Raw genomic sequence first — 17,658 nt, forward strand, 5'->3', positions numbered from 1 at the left:
TCTTCTGCCAGAGACTTCACACACTCTTCCTTCAGCCAGTGGTAGCTGCCCATCAATGAGTTTTTTCTAGCCCTACCCAGATAAAAAAACTACAACCTCCTTCTTGGCAGCTCTGTCCTGCCTTGCCTCAGGAAGCAAAGTATGCTACGCAAAATGTTTTAAAATAAGTTCACTTTTCACTGGGAGAGTTGTGAAGCTGCGTCTTCGTGCTCTACTTGTGTGATTCCCAGCTTGCCATGTCCCTCTGCCTCCCTGCTCATGCTCCAAAATCCTGTCCTCCTTTTTCCTTCAGCCTCACCTTACCCCTGTGATGGGGATAGTTTGTGTTTGCTGCTGCTGAACTGCTGCTCTGCAATGGGATTGTCCCACTGAACAGCTTCTGGGTGAGCTGCCTGGAGCATGCAACAGATGCTTCAGCAGGACTTCCTTGGTCTCTCTAGTTGTTGCTGGGGACGTGTGGCCCAGCAGGGTTATCTCAGGACTCAAATATTGCTGTATATTACAGAATTATCTATTCTGTGTGCTGAGGTTGACTTGGGCTGCTGTATAAATAGGTTGTTCCACATAAAGCATCCCTCCCTGCCCTTCTCTAAAATGAAACTGCTCTGGTCTCTGCACATTTCTCTTTTGGTGATGGGTTTGCTGGGAGTTTTTGCCCATTAACACTAAGAAATCTGTGTGATGATGTCACTCTGACATACCCATTCTTCCCCTGTAGATTGTAAATGCCTTGTTAGTCAAGTTCTCTGTTGGAATGGATGTTCTGTTTACAATGCCAGAAGCTCGAGGGAATAATTGTGATTTCCTGACATTTGTTTGAATAACTTGATCTATGAGTTGTTGACAAGATAAGTGTCCAGTCCTCTCTGGTTGATTGATGGTATGATGTGATAAATCTGTACTTGCAGTGCATCACTCACTGCTGTTGGGCAGCCAAAGGTTGGATACTCATTCCGCTGATGGCTCTCAGTGAGGAACCGCTGTGGGACAGCTGGACCTTTGGTCATGCCCAGCATGGCTGTTGTAAAAATGGGAGGGACTCGAAAACTTCTGCTTGTGAATCCAAAGTGCGATGTGTACGATGGATAAGTCTGCTCTCTGCCCATTCCATAGGGCTAAAGTTGTGTTGTAGAGCACCCATTGGCAGAGCATTCCTAAGAAATGGCTTTGATTCGGTCATTGCCAGCATGTGAAGCATTTTCCCGAGTGATGTGGCATCTGGCACACTCATCCTTTGGACTCGTTTGTAGGTGAGATTTTGCCTTGAGCTAGGAAGGATTGGAAGTAGTCCTTGGATGCACGGGCAGGATACAAATGCCACCCTGTCATGTAGCTGTCAGGTCCTCTCCTCCTAACGTGTTAATGGAATAGTTGTGCGACAACGAGGAAATCTTAGTCATAGATGCTACACAGAGGTGCAATTTCACCTTTAAACAGAGAATGGTGGTTTACTGCTGGCTGCATTTCCTTGTTGGTTTTTCACTGTGCTTGCATTCATGATTAGTTGATTTTCTGTGAAGATCTGTAGAGACTCTAAATATATCCTTGTGTGACTGTTTGGAAAGTGCGTATCGTTGTAGCCTCAAAGTGCTTCAAAGGAGTGTGGCAAATCAGCGGCAGGACGGATCGTGTGCTGCTGCAATTGATAGGTTGTGTACGTGGTCAGAAGGGGATTTGGGATTAGGATGTAAAATCCCTTGATCAAGCTCCTGTATGAAAGTAGTAGGACTCATGCCACTAATTTGCTTTGATGCTTTTGAAGTCATCCTTTAAGTAAGCTGGTGACTAACGGAACTGGAGCTGCACTCTCAGAAATTCCCTCTGTACTCTTAGAAGTGGATGGTGCTGATGATATGACTGAAGTGTCTTAAGGGAGATGAACAGGCAGTGAGAGGGGAAATGTCTGTATGGGTTCAGTTTACGTGAATCAAGGCATCTCAGTGAGTGCACCATAACTTCCATTTCCAGAGCAAGACCATTTTCTCTCACGGTTTTGCCATAATGGTTTGCACAAGACCCGTCATCGTGAACGAGACAACACAAGTTGTTGGGCTGAGTCCAAAGAGTCCTTCTTAGCTCAATTCTAGCAACGTCGAGGGGAACACCAGATATATTTTACAAGCATATGAGCCAGATTATAACGCTAGGACTCCATCTGGACTGTTTTGATAAGTGGGAGCACACCAAAATGTTGCAGTTTTCACTTGATGAGTCGTTGTTGTGAGCTTCAGTCTCAGAACTGTTCGTTCATGCTTTTGTGCTGTCTTAGCAGCAATCGCTTTTCCGTTTCTTGGTGCGCTGTTGGTGTTGGATTGCGGGAACAGGAAGGTAAAAGATTGAGCTGAGGCGGAAAAAAATTACAAACTGCACACTCCCTGGGGTTAAGGAAGGCAGAAGCACTGTTTCCTTCTCTTCAAAGAGATGGTCTGCCTGCTTTTCTGCAGAAATTAAGTATGTTTTTTGTATAACTATGATTATGATAGTGAGAGAGAGCTGGAATTCCATTCAGATGTTGATTTTAGTCAGTTTTCTTCCCAGTTGAGCTTGTACGGGATCTTTTCAATGTAAATCTTGGAAGTTTGGCTACCTGGAATTGGGGTACATTCAAAAAAAGTACCTTGAATTTTGCTATTTTCTGCCCGGGTTATGAGGCTCACACATGTAAAAGATTAAATTCAGATGTTTCAAGTTCGAAGATGCAAGATCAAAGCTCTGGCAGGCAGCAGTTTTTATTTGTGAACTTCTGATTCCATTTGACTGTAACTGGGCTGTTAATGTTCTTGTCTAGAAATGAAATTATTACAGTGGAAAATGGGGGTGGCACGCCTATGTGGACTGTTGTGTCATTATCCATCAATCATAGGCAACAAGGAAACAGGTATTTAACACAGGAGTTATTATCCACCCTGTTCCCCTGCAAGCCACAGGGCATCTTCAAGACTCTTATTAAAGCTTTAATTCCTATGGAGATCACAAGAAACTCTGTATGCTACAGGATCAGAGATTGGGAGCTTTGCTGTCATTCTGCATCTGTGCAGGACAAGAAAATGTGTGAGATGGAAGAACACTAAGAGTGCTGCCAGACAACAGCCCTCTGTATTTCTGAGGAAAGGCACAATCTTCCCTGATCCTCTCTTGTCCAGGGGAGAATTTCTTCTTCCATCATATCTGCGAACCTGATAACCCAACATGTTGTGTGAATGGGACAGCCACTGAAAGGTCCTCAGTACCACTGTTTGACCAGCTGAATCCTGGCTATGATTGCTCCCAGAAGAGGGTCACGTGGGAAAATCCTGAAGCTGTTTTGTACAAGGAGACACAGGAGGGAGGTGGAAAGGTCTTCCTGGTTTCTGCAGTGACAGAAGCTGTCTGATGTAAAGGGGAGTTCTGCCTTAAGGTTTGTTTTGCGGTGCTGTTGCACTGTGTGTATGTGTTGACAACTACCAGATGTTGCATCCAAGTATCCTCCTTCATCTCCATTGCTTCAGGCCACCTATAAGTTCAGTTAGTTATGTCTTCCCCAGAATGAACAAACAGCTTCCAAAGGATGGGTCTAAATTCAAGTCTGTCATGTAAGGAATTACATTTTTAATGAGGGTCAAAGCTATAAAGCTGTAAACATGATATTTAAGTATTTAAAACACTGCAACTGTCTTTAGAACAAATGGATGAGAGTAATTCTCCCCTGCTTTCATAGACAACAGGGGAAATATTAGTTTTTTGTGATGTACAGTCCATGTCTTAACCAGGAAATTAGCAATATCCAGATGGGCTTCATGAACCAGATTTGAGCCAGGATGGCATTTAAAGCCCAAGCAAGCATTTGATGTACTTTTCCATCAAGGATCTCAGGAGTAGAGTTAACAGAGAAAGTAATTTTAAGTTCTCAGAATCCCAAGATGTATTTTTGTACACATAATACCAGGTTGAGAAGTCTCACTAAGAAGCTTTCTCACAGTGCAAAGCTGTACATTAATGATATGATGACTAAGGTATTTATTTCACTGTTTATAGCCTTAGGTTTTTGAAAGCCTGATTGATTCTTCCCAACCTGTGATATCACTGGAGAAGAGAGCTGAGGTGGTTTGGGGTTTTTTTTCCCCTGACAAGGTGTTCTTCTGCGCCTGCTCCGTGTGGGATTGGTGTGTGTTCTCTGCCACTGCCACCTTCTCTGCCCATTGCACTAGCTCGTCTCTCTTTCTTCCTTCCAATGTGTACTGGGCCCATCACTAAATTTAAGAAGTGAATTCCAAAATGTTTCATTGGCATCTCTGAGTGACAGGCAAATCCATCTGATTCTAAGAGGAGCAGCTGAAAGCATCACCTCTCTGATGCTCCAGATCTCACTGCTGAGAGGTGAGCGGCACACAGGGAGCTTCAGGCACTACCTGTGACTGTCTGCATGGGCCAGTCTCTCTCCTGAGCCACCAGGTATTAAATCCCAGGTATTAAATCCCAGGTATTAAAGTCCCACAAGTGGTTCAAGTGACAATACCTGAGCCACCCACTACTGTGGGGCTTATCTGACTAGTTTGAAGAGGTGTCTGTGCATGTGGTTTCCCCTTCCCCAATCCCTTAGGAATTCAGCCAAGCTGAGGCACTTCTGACACAGCAGGGAATCATGTTCTCCTTCCTCCGTGTCAGGGTTATCATAGGAGCTGCTCTCCTGCACACTCACCTCTCTGGCTATACTCTCCCAAAGAGCTGAGGTCAGCCACCAGAGCCTCAGAGTCTGGATATTTACATAGGAGAGTCACTTCTTCTGCCTCTTGCACCCTGAGAAGGCACTGAATTCCTTTCTTCAGCAGTTCTGGCAACTGGCTAGGAAGGAGGGATGTGGGTGTACCTTTGGATGTGCAGTGAAGCTGTGTGGATGAACCTCTTTAACCCCATTGCCTGTAAAGGAGGAGCTGCTGGGCCCTATGGGGAGCTGTGACACCCACTAGTGTTATGTTGCACCCAGCTGGGCTGGCAGGAGAAACTCCTTCCAAAGGCTCAGATGACTGTTCTCATGCTGTGCCAGGTTTCTTGGGCAAATCCTGACCCAACAGGTTAAAGCAGCTGTTTTCCAAATCAGCTCCTAAGAAGAGCTCTCTCAGGAGGCAGCGCCTGCTCAGATGGAGAAATTGGTACAGGTGCCACTCTGAAGAAGTGCCAGCTGCCTTGTGGTTCTGTCCAGGTGTGAGTTTTAAAGATCTGGATTTAGTTTTTGGACAGGCCACCTCAAAGTCACGGTGATGTGCTGGGAATCATCACTGAGATGTCACAGGTAAGTATTGCACTGCTGGTGCATTTCCCTGGCAAATGGCAGGGCTCTTTCTTTTACCCTGTGGGAATCAGCGTCAGGCACCCACTTTTGCCATTTACTCAGAATTTAGGCATGTTGAGAAATTATGTCTCCAAGGACCAAACCCTCTTTTATTCAGAGCTGCTCCTTCTCCTCAGGGTTTTTTGGATCTTCCTTAGCTCTGAGTGCCCAAGAAGTGAGTTTGGAGGCTTGTCTGGAGGAGCCTCTGGCCTGCTCTCTCCCCTGTTTACAGTTGGTGTGTTCTTTGCAAATGTTTGCTGCTGCACAGAACATTCTACATTCTGTTCACCATGCGGGTCAAGCTGTGTTGGAATTGGTGTGTAATCCCACAGGTAAAAGGACATGTGTTTGTTTGGGGTGGGGTCTTTAAATGCTTAATAGGTTGAATTGTCTAGGAATAAATTTACCCCTTTAAGGCAGAACCTTCCAGTCTGACTTTTTTCCAGGATGATTTTACATTGAAATTGGTCTTTAGTGTTTTGATATTTGTGCTTCAAATCTATGATTAAGGAGCTGGGTCTTTCCTCATTGTTTCCCAGCTTCCTTATGGCCATTGCTAATTGTAAGGTATCCCTGAGGGAGGTGCACAGGAAGGTCCTGGGCTGGATTAGTGCATTGTGGTAATGGAATTAAACTTTATATTGTTTAACAGTGTGATGGGGTGAGGTGACCTTTCAGGAAGAAGGTGGCTATGTAACAATATTGAGAAATATGTCCAGGTCACTAGAGCAGCATTTTGGAGAGAGAAGGGAAGCCTCTGTATTGGGAGCAAATGAAATCTTTGGAGCAGCTGTTCAAACACAGTGTCCATGCAGTAGCCCATGATAAATCAGAAAAGGAATACTGATGAAGCAGAGCCATGTGGACCCTTCCCTAGAGCCATCTATGAATAGTGATGCTCAATATGCTAAATATTTAAATATTCTTAAGTTTTGATAGTATAAGTATACTTTTCAAACTGAGGATTCAACCTGATCCATACTTTTTTGGGAATGAGTATTTTATATACAGTCATTTAGGTTGGAAAATACCTTTAAGATCATTAGTCCAACTGTTAAAGAGCATCATATGCATGGGCTCCTTCACTTATCCCATTATAAGGCCTTAACCATCCATGCTTCTCTTTAACTGTGGAGTGGGAGCACCAGAGCACAGAACTTGCCCCCTTTGAACTGTTATCTCCCAATGTCCCCCCATCCTCAGTGTCTGAACTCTAAAAATCCTCTTCTGACAACTTCATACTGTAAAGGAAAGGCTCTCATTTTAAAATTTCCACTTTTTTTTCCAGTGATCCTGTAAGCTGATCCACACAGGTGCCTTCTTAGAGGGGTGAGGGGAGCTGGAGGTCAGCATTAGCTGGGCAGGGTTAGGGCCCTGAGTGGCAGGTGAAAGTCCCCTTGGCTTCACTGGATCAAAGAAAACTTTCAGATGTGTTGAAATCTCCTTAAAGGGTGAAATGCAGAAGCCATTCATATCACCTACCTTCCAAAGCTGGCCCCAGAGCATGTGAAGTCCTGAGCACATTGCGTGTTTTCCCAAGCTGCGGCACATCACTGTTATCCTTCCTGGAGCAGTGATTGGGAGCTTGCCTGTACCCACTGGTTTGGTGTTCTCAGAGCAGGACTGAGAGTGCTGACAAGCGAAGCAAATGCTGTGTTTAAAAGATAAGCACTTTGAGAGTCCTAGCTTGGAAGTGAATTGGAGTTCAAAATTCAGGCATTAAAATGTAGAGAGCTGGCATAGTCTGAAAAGCAATTTCTGTGTATATTTGCAAAAAGGATGTCAGTGGGGGGAGATGAGCTGTACAGAGATACTGGGACTTGCTTAAAAGGAGTATGGCTGGTATCCAGGGAATTTAGAAATCGTAGGAAGAAAACTGGAGGTGTCTCAGCAGGCTAGCTGGGGTGTCTGTGGAAATAAGGTACTTAAAGGATGCAGACTGGCACCTTCTGCTAAAGGACAAATGGCCTGGATAACCAGGCAGGAAGGGAGGCCTGAGGAGGGAGCAAGTAGAAATGGAAACTGGTGTGTCACGGTGGATTGTCCCAGTGCGAGTGGGTAATGGGTTTTGAATAAAAAGAGTTTGAAAAAGAGGTGCTGAGAGCTATCTGGGATAAAATAATCCTCATATAGCATCTTAATCTGTTACATTTAGCTACCAAATCTTTAGGACTCTCTAAGTTATCCTCCTAATGCCTGAGTTCTGTGTTAGTGCCAGTTTTGTTTCACGTGTCCATCAGTGGTGTGCCCGAAGCCTTGTTCTCTCAGCTCAGGATGGATGGTGACATCTTTGGGCTCCCAATCTCAGGCCTCCCCTGACCTTGAAGACCACGAGCCCTGAGCATCACTTGCTGGATAGCATTGGATCTCTGTTGGAATAAATGCCTTACTGCTACATGCTTCAAGGTGATGCCACGTGCTTTCAGCTCCGTGACATCACCGATGCCCGGGAGCCAAACATCCCGCTCTCCGGGTGACCACTAACACAACGTTTATGTTGTCAGTTGTCATCTCAGTGTTAATCCTGATAGAAGTCTAATAATAACACAGGGCAAGGTTGTTTGGATCCATTTGGTAATGTAACAATTCCTCAGGGACCCATCACTCATCCGACCATCCTTTCCCCCTGTATATCTTGAATCTTCTGCCTTGCTGTCACTCAGCAGTAGAGTACTGGACACTGCTAAGATCAGACCAATAAAAAGAAATCCCTGACCTGCAAATGCTTAGGGAGCTGGAGAAGGGGGCTGAGAGCCTTGGGGAAAATCCCAGTACAGGAGGAACTCGCCCGTGGTTAGTGTTCCTGTAGGAAATGCCAGATTGCTGCAGTACCTTGCAGCAGGCTGGATTGCTCTTGTTTCTTCAGCTCTCCATGTCATGCTCTGTTTTCTAAATGTTTAATTACAGATGGATTGTGGTTTTTGGGTTCACAGCTTTTCTCATCTGCTCTTTGTCAGAGGTAAGCAGATGTGCTGCCTGTTGCTCTGTAGAGTTGAGTCCCTTGTAAAGCAGCTGCAGATGAGTTTGGAGATAAAAACTTCAACATATGGAAAAAACAGGATGAGAAGCCAGTGTCTGTGGCTGAGATGATCTTGTTTTGAAATACACCCAACTGGAGTCTTTTTCTCCCAAGTGTTGGCCTTCTGCTCCATCACAGGAAGGTGTTGCCTCCTCAATTCCAGGAACATCGGGAGGAAGAATTAGGGAGACCTCTGGGACCTTTGATGTTTGACTCCACCTGGCTGCCTGATTTGAAGATAAATACCTCAAGGGAGAGAGCCCTGTGCTCTCCCTGCCAGCTTCCAACCAGCCCCTGCAGGGAGCTGAGAGCCATGCCAGTGGAATAGGATGCCATTACATAACTTACATTGTGTGGCAGTTGGGGGTTGTTGAATTTGCATTTATAATCCATACTCAAATAAGAGCAGAACCTGAAAACATTCTGATTTGCAGTTCCAGTTAGATAACCCGACTTGTGCTGTCAGCTGCTTGTCTCCCTGTGCTGTGCCATCCAGGGCATTTGGAGGCCAGCACTGGAATATATCCTGAGGATGGTGAGAGCTTTTTGTTCTGGGAAGTACTGCTGGGACCGTGGGCTCCCTCTGCATTCCCAGACTGCCTCCTGGGGTACTGTCTGAGCATCCCCAAGGCAATAAACACTAGTTGTTAATCAGTTTAAATAATTTTTAAATGATGGATGTATACTGATTTTTGAGTAACCATCCTAATTATAGTAAATATGCGTAAGAGGGCTGAATTAACATCATGTAAACGAGGTTAGTTCTGGTATTTTAATGTGGCTGCTTTGCTGTGCTGCCTGTAAGCATTCTTGTGTCATGAGCTTTGTATGCAGTTTTTTATGTGTTCACAAAGGATATTTCCAGTTAATTTTTAACGTGGTAACAATGTCAGTCTTCTAACTTCATTATTATTCAGTGAGAAGGAGACCCAAACCCTCCAGTTCACAGCACAGATATTTTCCATTTAATCAGACCATGAACAATACAAGGAAATAATTAGCTGAAGTGGTGTTTGGTTTTGTGCACGAGCCAGCTGCTGGAGGAGGTCTGAGAACGATTCACTTGTGGTGCAGGCACCTCCTGTACTGCCTTGGTTTCTGCTCTGTGGTTGTAGCCAAGAAGAAAAGTTTAGTTTGCTAATCCTTGTGGATTTGGATGCTCTGTAGCTGAGCCTTGGTTCTGTTCCAGAAATGACCCGCGGCGCCCCAGGTGTGTCATTGGTAAAGCTGAGACTGACAGTTACTGTTCCACTGAGTCAGGTACCCCTGGCTTTCCTTGTGACCAGGGATGATGGCATGCTGTTCCCATTCCACTGGAAGAGCTGGAGTACATTCCTCCCCAGCAGTGTTGGTTGCTACATCCACATCTCTGTGCGGTGTCACAGTCCCTGTGGTAGCTGCTGGAACATGACCCGTGAGGTGGAATATTTGGAGAACTGTCAGCTCATTGTTCAGAGGCTCCAAAGTGAGATTTTACTGAAGGTTTTAATGTTTGGATGGATTCAATTAAAGCAGAAGCCTGGTTTTATTTGAGGGACTGGCTGTGCTCCGAAAGCTCTCCCTCCATGTTTCCAGTTTTCTAGGTCACTCTTGGATGCTCTAATTTTTTTTCAGAGAAACAGTTAGCAAAAGCTTTGACACTGATGATTTGTATTCTGTCATCTCAGTCTTGAGAGCAAAGAGATACTTTTTTGGCAAGTTCTCCCCCTCCTCAGCCCCCAGTTATCATCATTAGGAGGCTGTCAACAAGCATGAAAAATCCCAGCGTGCCAACTGTAAATGCTAATTGACAGACAAGCAGCTGAAGCTTGTGCAGTGCCTGACCTGCAGCAGGCTGTCTTCCTGGCCCTGGCAGTAACTCCTGTGCTTCCTTAGGAAGCAGGATCAAAGTGCTTTGTGCTCATGTACCTGCAGTGCTCAGCAGTGAGTCAGCTGGGCTCTGTGCACAGCAGTATGATTGCAAACAGGTTGAACTACAGGTGAGCTAAAACTAACCTTATGAGTGGGCATGATGTGTGCTAGGAGTGTGGTCTGGCTTTTTTCTTACAGTTAGACTTACCTTTAGCCTTTAGATCCTATTCTGGTATTCTTTAATGCTTCTTTTGGGGACAAAAAGCTTGCAAACTGCTCCAGTTAAAACTGGAGTTTTGGTGGCAAAGCCCTGTGCCCCGCTGACACAGTCTCCAAAGTGCTTTTGGATGGATTTCATCACCTTTGGATGTCATGGCTAAGGGATTTTCCCCTTTCTTTCCCTCTCTAACAGTAACCTGTTCCTGTGGGGTTTGTCCCTGCTCAGTGGAGAGCTTTGAGACGTGGCTGCGCACTGTGTGTGCTTTCTGCAAACGGGCTTTGTGGTTTTGTGGCACTGCTCTCTAGAACCACCTCATGGTGGGATTGCTCCTTGGATCAGCCTGCTGACAGTAATATTTACATACTTTGCCATAGGGCTGATTCTTTAGTAGCTGAAATGGCTGGGACTGAATTGTATCACTTAGACTGGAATCCAGTATTGCATCGCCAACAGACCTCAAAGCAAAAGAACATGTATAGCTGTGTTTGAAAGGTATCAGACAGTAGCACAAATCATTGCTCCCAGCAGTGAAGTCCTGATGCTCTGTTTTGATGAATTTGGCAATTCAGAAAACAGTAGAATCTGTTCGTGCCCTTGGAAATCTGGGCATTTCCATGGCTGAGAGCTCTCGGTGCTAGTACTGCAGAGCTGTGCTGCCTTTTAAACCCTTTGCTGGTGAGTCAACTCTGTGTTTACTGCTAGTTTTGAGGGGGAGGTTCCTGACTGGGAGGACCAGAGAGACATTTTTGTAGCATTCTGATTTAGAAAGAAAAAATCAAGCTGCTCCGAAGTACAGAATGTTAAAAATCCAGGAGGATTAACGGGCAGAGAGGTCCAGGATAAAATGACTGATTATGGAAGAGATTGTTCTAGTCTCAATACCAGACAGTACAGGTGGCATACCTTGGGCTTACCTTTATTTCCCCCCCCCAGCACTGTTCCCTGAAATTTTCAGAAAATCTTTGTGATTTCACCAAGATCTGCTCAGTTGAAAGTGGTGAACTGAAATTTAAGAGTATTATCCAAAACATTTTGCAGAGTAAAGGAAGATCTAGATGAAAAAGAGTAAGCAGTGACAGGGACTAGAGGAAATGAAGGTTCTGAAAATATTTGTGATGGAATCTAGTAACAAAATGGGGAAATGGAGAGTCTAAAGCCACTGAATCCTGACAATATATGTCCTAAATGAAGGACTCACTTTGGAGTGTTAAATCATGATTGCAACCTTGAAAATTACTTTATCAAGAAGAAATCAGTAAGAGAGAGCATGCTGAAAAAGTGAGCAGGCAATCAGCAGGGTGTTTGGGAAATTAGGGAGTAATTATGCAAGTGACACTTTCTGCAGCCTCCAAGAACGGAATTTGCAGAAGGGACCAGCACCACATGCACTTAAGTACCATTTTCCATAAACCCAAAAATAATCTTGAGGCTTTCTGGCAAGGTTTGTCCTCAGTGGCTGGTAGAAGGATGAAGCTGTGGGACAGATTGCCCCGCCAGAGGAGGTGTTCTCTGAGTTTCCTTATTTCCCAGGCTCTAGGCAGGGCTGCAACCGCCTGCTGAGGAGCTGCTGTTCCCAAGGACTTCCCTGGGCTCAAGCTGCAGCTCTGCTTGTGAGGATGTGCACCCTGCCTTCTCTCCCTGCCTCTGCTCGGCGGGTCCTGAGGCACAGGCAGGATTCCAGCCTGCTCTTGGCACTGCCTGTCTCTTGAGTGTGTGATGGGATGTGATGGGTGCCCTGCTGGGACAGGGAGCATGTCCACCTCAGAGGGACCAACAGTCCTGGTGGGACAGCCTTGGTTTTCAATTCTCTTTCTCACTTGTGTTTCCTCATGTGCCTCAGAGAAGGTGCAAACCATCTTGTGGGCATGTGAAGTGGGCAATGCTCCACGCTGTGGATTCTCCAAGGATGCAGCACTGTGCTCTGGGTGCACACATCAGCCTTCAGCAAGGTACAGGAACAGTTCAGCTTCTGTCAGGCAAAGGCAAATCCGTGCTGGAAAGCAGTGCTTGGGCAGCTGGGTGGCAAGGAGGAACCCCCCAAAGTGTTCAAGCCATATAGGCCTGGTAGGAAAGGATGGGTTTGGTCCATAAAAGGCAGGATGTGCAGAGGGGAGGGTGTGGAACCCCACCTCACAGGGCAGCGTCTTTGGTCTCCAATTTTTTCTGCTGCGCACTTTTGTAGGAGTTAAAGGATTGTTGTACTGCCACTCAGTGATTCCCTCCCATGAACTTTTCACTCCCACTTTACATATTCCCTAGCATCTCCCTCACGTTCTGCAGAGCAATTCATGCATGGGTGTATCATGACTTCTGAATAATGACTCTGGGAACTTTTCTCAACTTCATGATTTGCAATGGGGGCTCTTGTGTGATGAGGCTACTGGGTCAGAGTACCTGGGAAGCTTCTGACTCACCAGAGGTCCCCAAAATACCTGGGGGCCATTTACAGCTCCCTGACATTTACCTGTACCATCCAGCAGCTGCTCTCCTGGGACCTGGGAGACCTGGGTTTGGATCTCATTGTTTACACTAAGTCTCATTGTGGTATTGGGCAGTACAGGTTGCGTGGCCTGGCAGTGCTTCCAGTGACAGGAGATGTCTGATGCCTCCAGTGACAAGAGATGTCTCATGGATGGCTCCCTGCATCTGCTACTCAGCCTGCATCCTGCATGCCCAGGTGTGGTCTGTTGTCCCCAGCAGATGAGAGCCACCAGGAATCCTTGCTGCTCACTGCTTTGGTGGGCTGCTCCAGGCAGCAGCTGGGGGACATGCACCTTCATTTCACCCTTAGATTATCATCTGCATTTCAGCAAAGCTTGTGGGTTTGTTGGGCTCCTGGCACCTCTCCAAAGCATCATGTGTGGATCTGGAAGCAGTGTGTCTTTGCGGGCAGTAGAGTCCCTCTGATGCTGCTCAGGTGCTCGAGGCCACCCCCATGAAGAACTGGCTGCAGGACCAGAGACCTTGTCACGTGCTGGCGCATTTCTCTGGAGGAAAGCCATGGTTTCACGAGGGACATGAAGACTAACCCAAGTATGAAAATTCTCTCACCTCACTAGCATTTTATCTCGTGTTCCTCCTCAAGTAGCTGCCTTGAGGCCAGCCTTGTGGTGGCTGGTGTGAGGGAGGCTGCCCAGCTGCCCCTTGCCAGCACGTGGACAAAAGCAGGTTAAAGCAGTTTCCCACTCTGTTTACTTGTCTCTGCTCTTCCTGGGAGGTGGCCTCTCCTGCCTGGTTCCTCTGGAGCTGACACAGCTTTGTAGCCCTGTGCTAGAGCAGGGCACAGGCTGTTTTCCCTCCCACTTCCATGGCAAAGCTCCAGCTGACTGAACCAGGAGAATTCCTCCCCCTTTCACCCTGTTTTACTTGCAAAGCCTTTAGGAACCAGAGCTTTAACCCCTTCCTTTGCCTCTGAGCGATCTGTGTGTGCCGAGCACATTCGTCATTTACCCCCTTGTCTCAACAGGGAACTCTTTCCATCGGTGGCAAAGAAGTGACCCTTGAATACACTCCGTGCCCAGAGTTTTGGCGCTGCAAACGCGTAAGTATGTGCTCAGAGCTGTGTTGTACTTCCCCTGCTGGCACTCATGGCAGTGGCAGCTCAGAGGAGTGTTAGATACTTGCTGGGTGGCTGAAGATCTCTCAGGGTAATGAGTGCCTGTCCTGAAGCTCTTGCCTCTTCTAAACTGTGCTTTTCCCTTCCTTGTTTTTGCTCCCATCTCTGAGTGCACATCGCTCTGGTACAGGTAGCCAGGATTTTATGCACAGAACGGCTTCATCCCTATGCAGTGGTTCCCTTTTAACGTGTGAGGAAAATAGCGTGTGGATCCTTTCTCCTTAAAAACCACAATGAGACAGATTCCGGCAACCAGAATGGAACTGGCTTTCACTCTGGTTCATGTGTGTAACCACCCTTCTACCTCATGCAGGAACCTGTGATACAGCTCTGAGTGTAGTAAGTGAAGCAGGGAGGGAAGCATGGAAATGGATCCAAGTCCAGGCAGCAGTTAGTACAGGCTGGAACTGGCCCATTTCTGGGAAGGCACAGTTGCTTGTTCCTATGCCCTCTCCAAGATTCTCCCAGAACAGGAACTTTGGGCTGCAGCAGGCTGGGGGTGATTGCTAGAGAAAGGACAGGGCTGCTGCCTGCATTCCCACTGACTGCAGACCGAGAGGTTGCAGCAGGGCAGGAAGGGATTGGTTCTAATTAGACTTCCACCTTGATCGTGGATCACCCTGGGCTACAGAGAGCCTCATGCAGGCTAACTGGATCCACTCAGCTGCCAGCAGAGCTGTTGCTCACCACCTCATCTCTGCTTGCAGTGCTCCAGAGATGAAGTAGAGACAGAAGTTTCAGGCAGTGGTTTCAAACAGCTTTCAGTGCACTGACAGGTGGCTGCAGTGTATGTCCCCACTGCTGCTGTGCATAACGATGGCCTGGAGGAGCTTCCTTGTGCCCCAGAGCATTTACAAGGCTTCAGTTACAGGAAAAAATTGGTATGAAAGAGAAGCAATGCATTTACAAAAGCTTAAGGAAGAAGTTAGGAATGCTATGTTTGGAGAGAGCTATGAAGATGGGGCACTTACTCTCTCCATGATGGCTCTGGGTGGGATAACCATCCAAGCATGTACAGCTCTACATCTTGGTTAGCAGACATCTCTTCATTGACTCTCCAAATTACGTCAATATTGACAGTTTAGCTCAGATGAGGACTTTTTTGCTGCTTGAGGTGCAAGTTGATGTTAGAGAATGCCAAGGTAACTTTTGATCCTTTGAATCAACATGGTGCCTAGCAGGGAGCTTTTGATCCAGTGTCACTTGAGAGGAGGAAGGGTCCCATGTCAAGGACTAGTGAATAAATCTGCTGAGAAGCTGTGTGAAAACCCTGTTCCCAAGGCAATCCCAGTTGTGAGTCATATGAGCATTTTCCTGCCATTCCAGCCAAGGCTCCTGCTGCCATTATCCATCCTATCTCTCAGGATCTTACTGTAACTTTTCCATGGCTGTTACTTTCTGAAAGCACTGCAAAGCCTAGCATTCTGGAGTAGGTTGTACCCACTGCCTCCAAAACATGACTTCCTCATGCTGTCCATCTTCCATTGCAGTGTAAAGTGTGCACTGTGGGCTACAGATCTTCCTGCTCCTATTGCAAGCTCCCAAGGGATGGTGAGTATATCTGGTCCTATGTGCTTGGTCAGTTAAAAGTTTCATCTGCTCTCACAAGTAAGTTTTTCTTCTGGCTTCCCCATGGCATCCCTCTTGGTGGACCGTGTGGGAGTTTTGCTTCATTCAAACCCTTTGTGCCTGTCCACATTAAAGATGTTACATGTGGATGTGCCAGGTTCTCTGTGCTTGTGAGGCTTGGTGGAGAGGTGTCTTAGTGCACACAGCCTTTCCTTCCTGTTGCTTTGGCTTTGTTAATGGTGTGTATCCTTCAGAACTGTGAGCTAGTACTGCAGGCCATAGCTGAGATGGCTTCTCCTCAACCCACCTTCCTTGGGAGATGCATGTTTTTAGTGTCCTTTTGAGATCTCAGATTAGGATCATAGAATCATTAAGGTTGGAAAAGTCCTCTAAGATCATCAAATCCAACCATTAAGCACTGCCAAGCCCGTTACTAAACTGTGTCTCTAAACACAACATCTACATGTTTTTTGAACATTTCCAGAGATGATGATTCCACCACTTCCCTGGGCAGCCTGTTCCAATGCTTGACCACCCTTTTGATGAAGAAATTTTCCCTAATACCCAATCTAAACCTCCCCTGGTGCAACTTGAGAGCATTTTCTCTTGTCCCTTTGCTTGTTACCTGGGAGAGGAGTTTAGAGCTGAATCCAGGATTGGAATTGCTGAACTCACCTTGCTGGCTGTAAGAAATACATGGAGGGGAGTTCTCCTCCAGGAGCTTCTCAACCTACTAGCACCCTTTTTGGAGTGGGAAGGCATAAGAGCCAAAACACGATTCCTCGAGGAACTGATTTCTCTGGGAAATACAGACACTCTGTAAGCTTTGACTCTGTATCTTTGAGCAGACTACCCCAGGCAGAAGGGCAGTACAATAACTGCTGATGCACAGCTCTCCATTTACTGAAGCACCATCCTCGTGTTGTGCTTTCCGTGTGCTGTGGCTCCTCCGTCAGCGTTGTGAAAGCAAAATTCACACAGCTGACCCGACACAACTGTGGGTTGTGATGAAACTGCTAAGGAGCAAGTTAAACAGAGCCTTTGAGCTGCTGTGAAGACAGATGGTGGTGCATGCTTCTTACTGACCTGCTTTTCCTGGTCGGGAAAAGGTGTAATAAGGTAGTCCCTCTAGGACTGGGTGAAACAAAACAGCTCTCTAGGCATATACAGCGGTTACTGCAGCTGCGTGTGAGTTCTGGCATGCTTTGTGACTGATGGTTGTGAAATGGACTTTAATGTGCCTCTCTTTCAGGGAGCAGAGCAGGCCCAGAGTCCAGAGGAGGTGCTGAGGGAGAGGACCCATTGGCTGAGCAAGAATTCAGTAAGAGAATTGCCCTCCCCATCTCTGGGGTCGTGCTCATGCCTGTGTGATTTGCATGGGCGGTTTTTGCAGCTGCAGGTGCAAAACTTGTGTCATATGCAAATTTTACTTGAGGTTCCGTAGCCAAAACTCTGCACGCTACAAACTGCAGACAAATGAGTACAGGCCTGTCCAAGGTGAGCTGTGCTGGCAGCCAAGTGAGGCAGTGTTGCAGCTTTCCCAACAGTTATGTGCAAAATCACTGTGTGTTCTGCCATGCTGCCCGCTGCCTGAGCAGAGTGAGGGCAGGGAGATGCTCTGGGGGGACACTGAGGAGGGAAGCTTCACTGTGCCAAGTCCTGCACGCTCTTCAGCAGCAGGTGCAGGGCTGGTGATGTTTGACTTTGCAACCCCACAGCTTTGGCTTCCCTTTCCAGCAGTGTTAGAAGCTCAGGTCGGGATCTCTTTTGCAGTGAAGCCAGGTGGTTCAGAGGCCTTCAGGCACAGAAGCTTGATGGAATTTATCTTCTCTGTGCTGCATAGGTAGACAGGGGGACAGGGTGTTTTCATGTTATATCTGTGGTCAGTAGGCACCAGATGAAATCCATGATTATATCATGATGTGTTTCACTCCATAGTCAAGGGGGCCTGAACCCTGTTTTCCACCCAGAGACAGGGTGACAGTTACTAGTTGATATTGCTCAGCTGTGGGTGTTCAAGAATGCATAATGCAGAGTAAGGTTATCACGGCCATATAGGTTGTGCTGGACATGGG

The 17,658-nt window shown here is 46.7% G+C and overlaps 1 protein-coding gene across 3 annotated transcripts in view; it reads left to right on the forward strand.

Annotated features, from left to right (window-relative positions):
• The window catches only part of RBM6 (RNA binding motif protein 6), a 57,312-nt gene that overhangs the window by 27,598 nt on the left and 12,056 nt on the right, over positions 1–17,658 (forward strand). For all 3 annotated transcript variants that reach the window (XM_027640442.1, XM_027640443.1, XM_027640444.1), the window contains 3 exons: positions 13,865–13,939; positions 15,505–15,565; positions 16,836–16,904. In XM_027640442.1, coding sequence (XP_027496243.1) covers positions 13,865–13,939; positions 15,505–15,565; positions 16,836–16,904 — 205 coding nt within the window. The remainder of the gene's footprint in view (positions 1–13,864; positions 13,940–15,504; positions 15,566–16,835; positions 16,905–17,658) is intronic.

The sequence above is a fragment of the Corapipo altera genome, unplaced genomic scaffold (genome assembly GCF_003945725.1).
Source record: "Corapipo altera isolate COAL_440 unplaced genomic scaffold, ASM394572v1 55, whole genome shotgun sequence".
NCBI lineage: Eukaryota > Metazoa > Chordata > Aves > Passeriformes > Pipridae > Corapipo > Corapipo altera.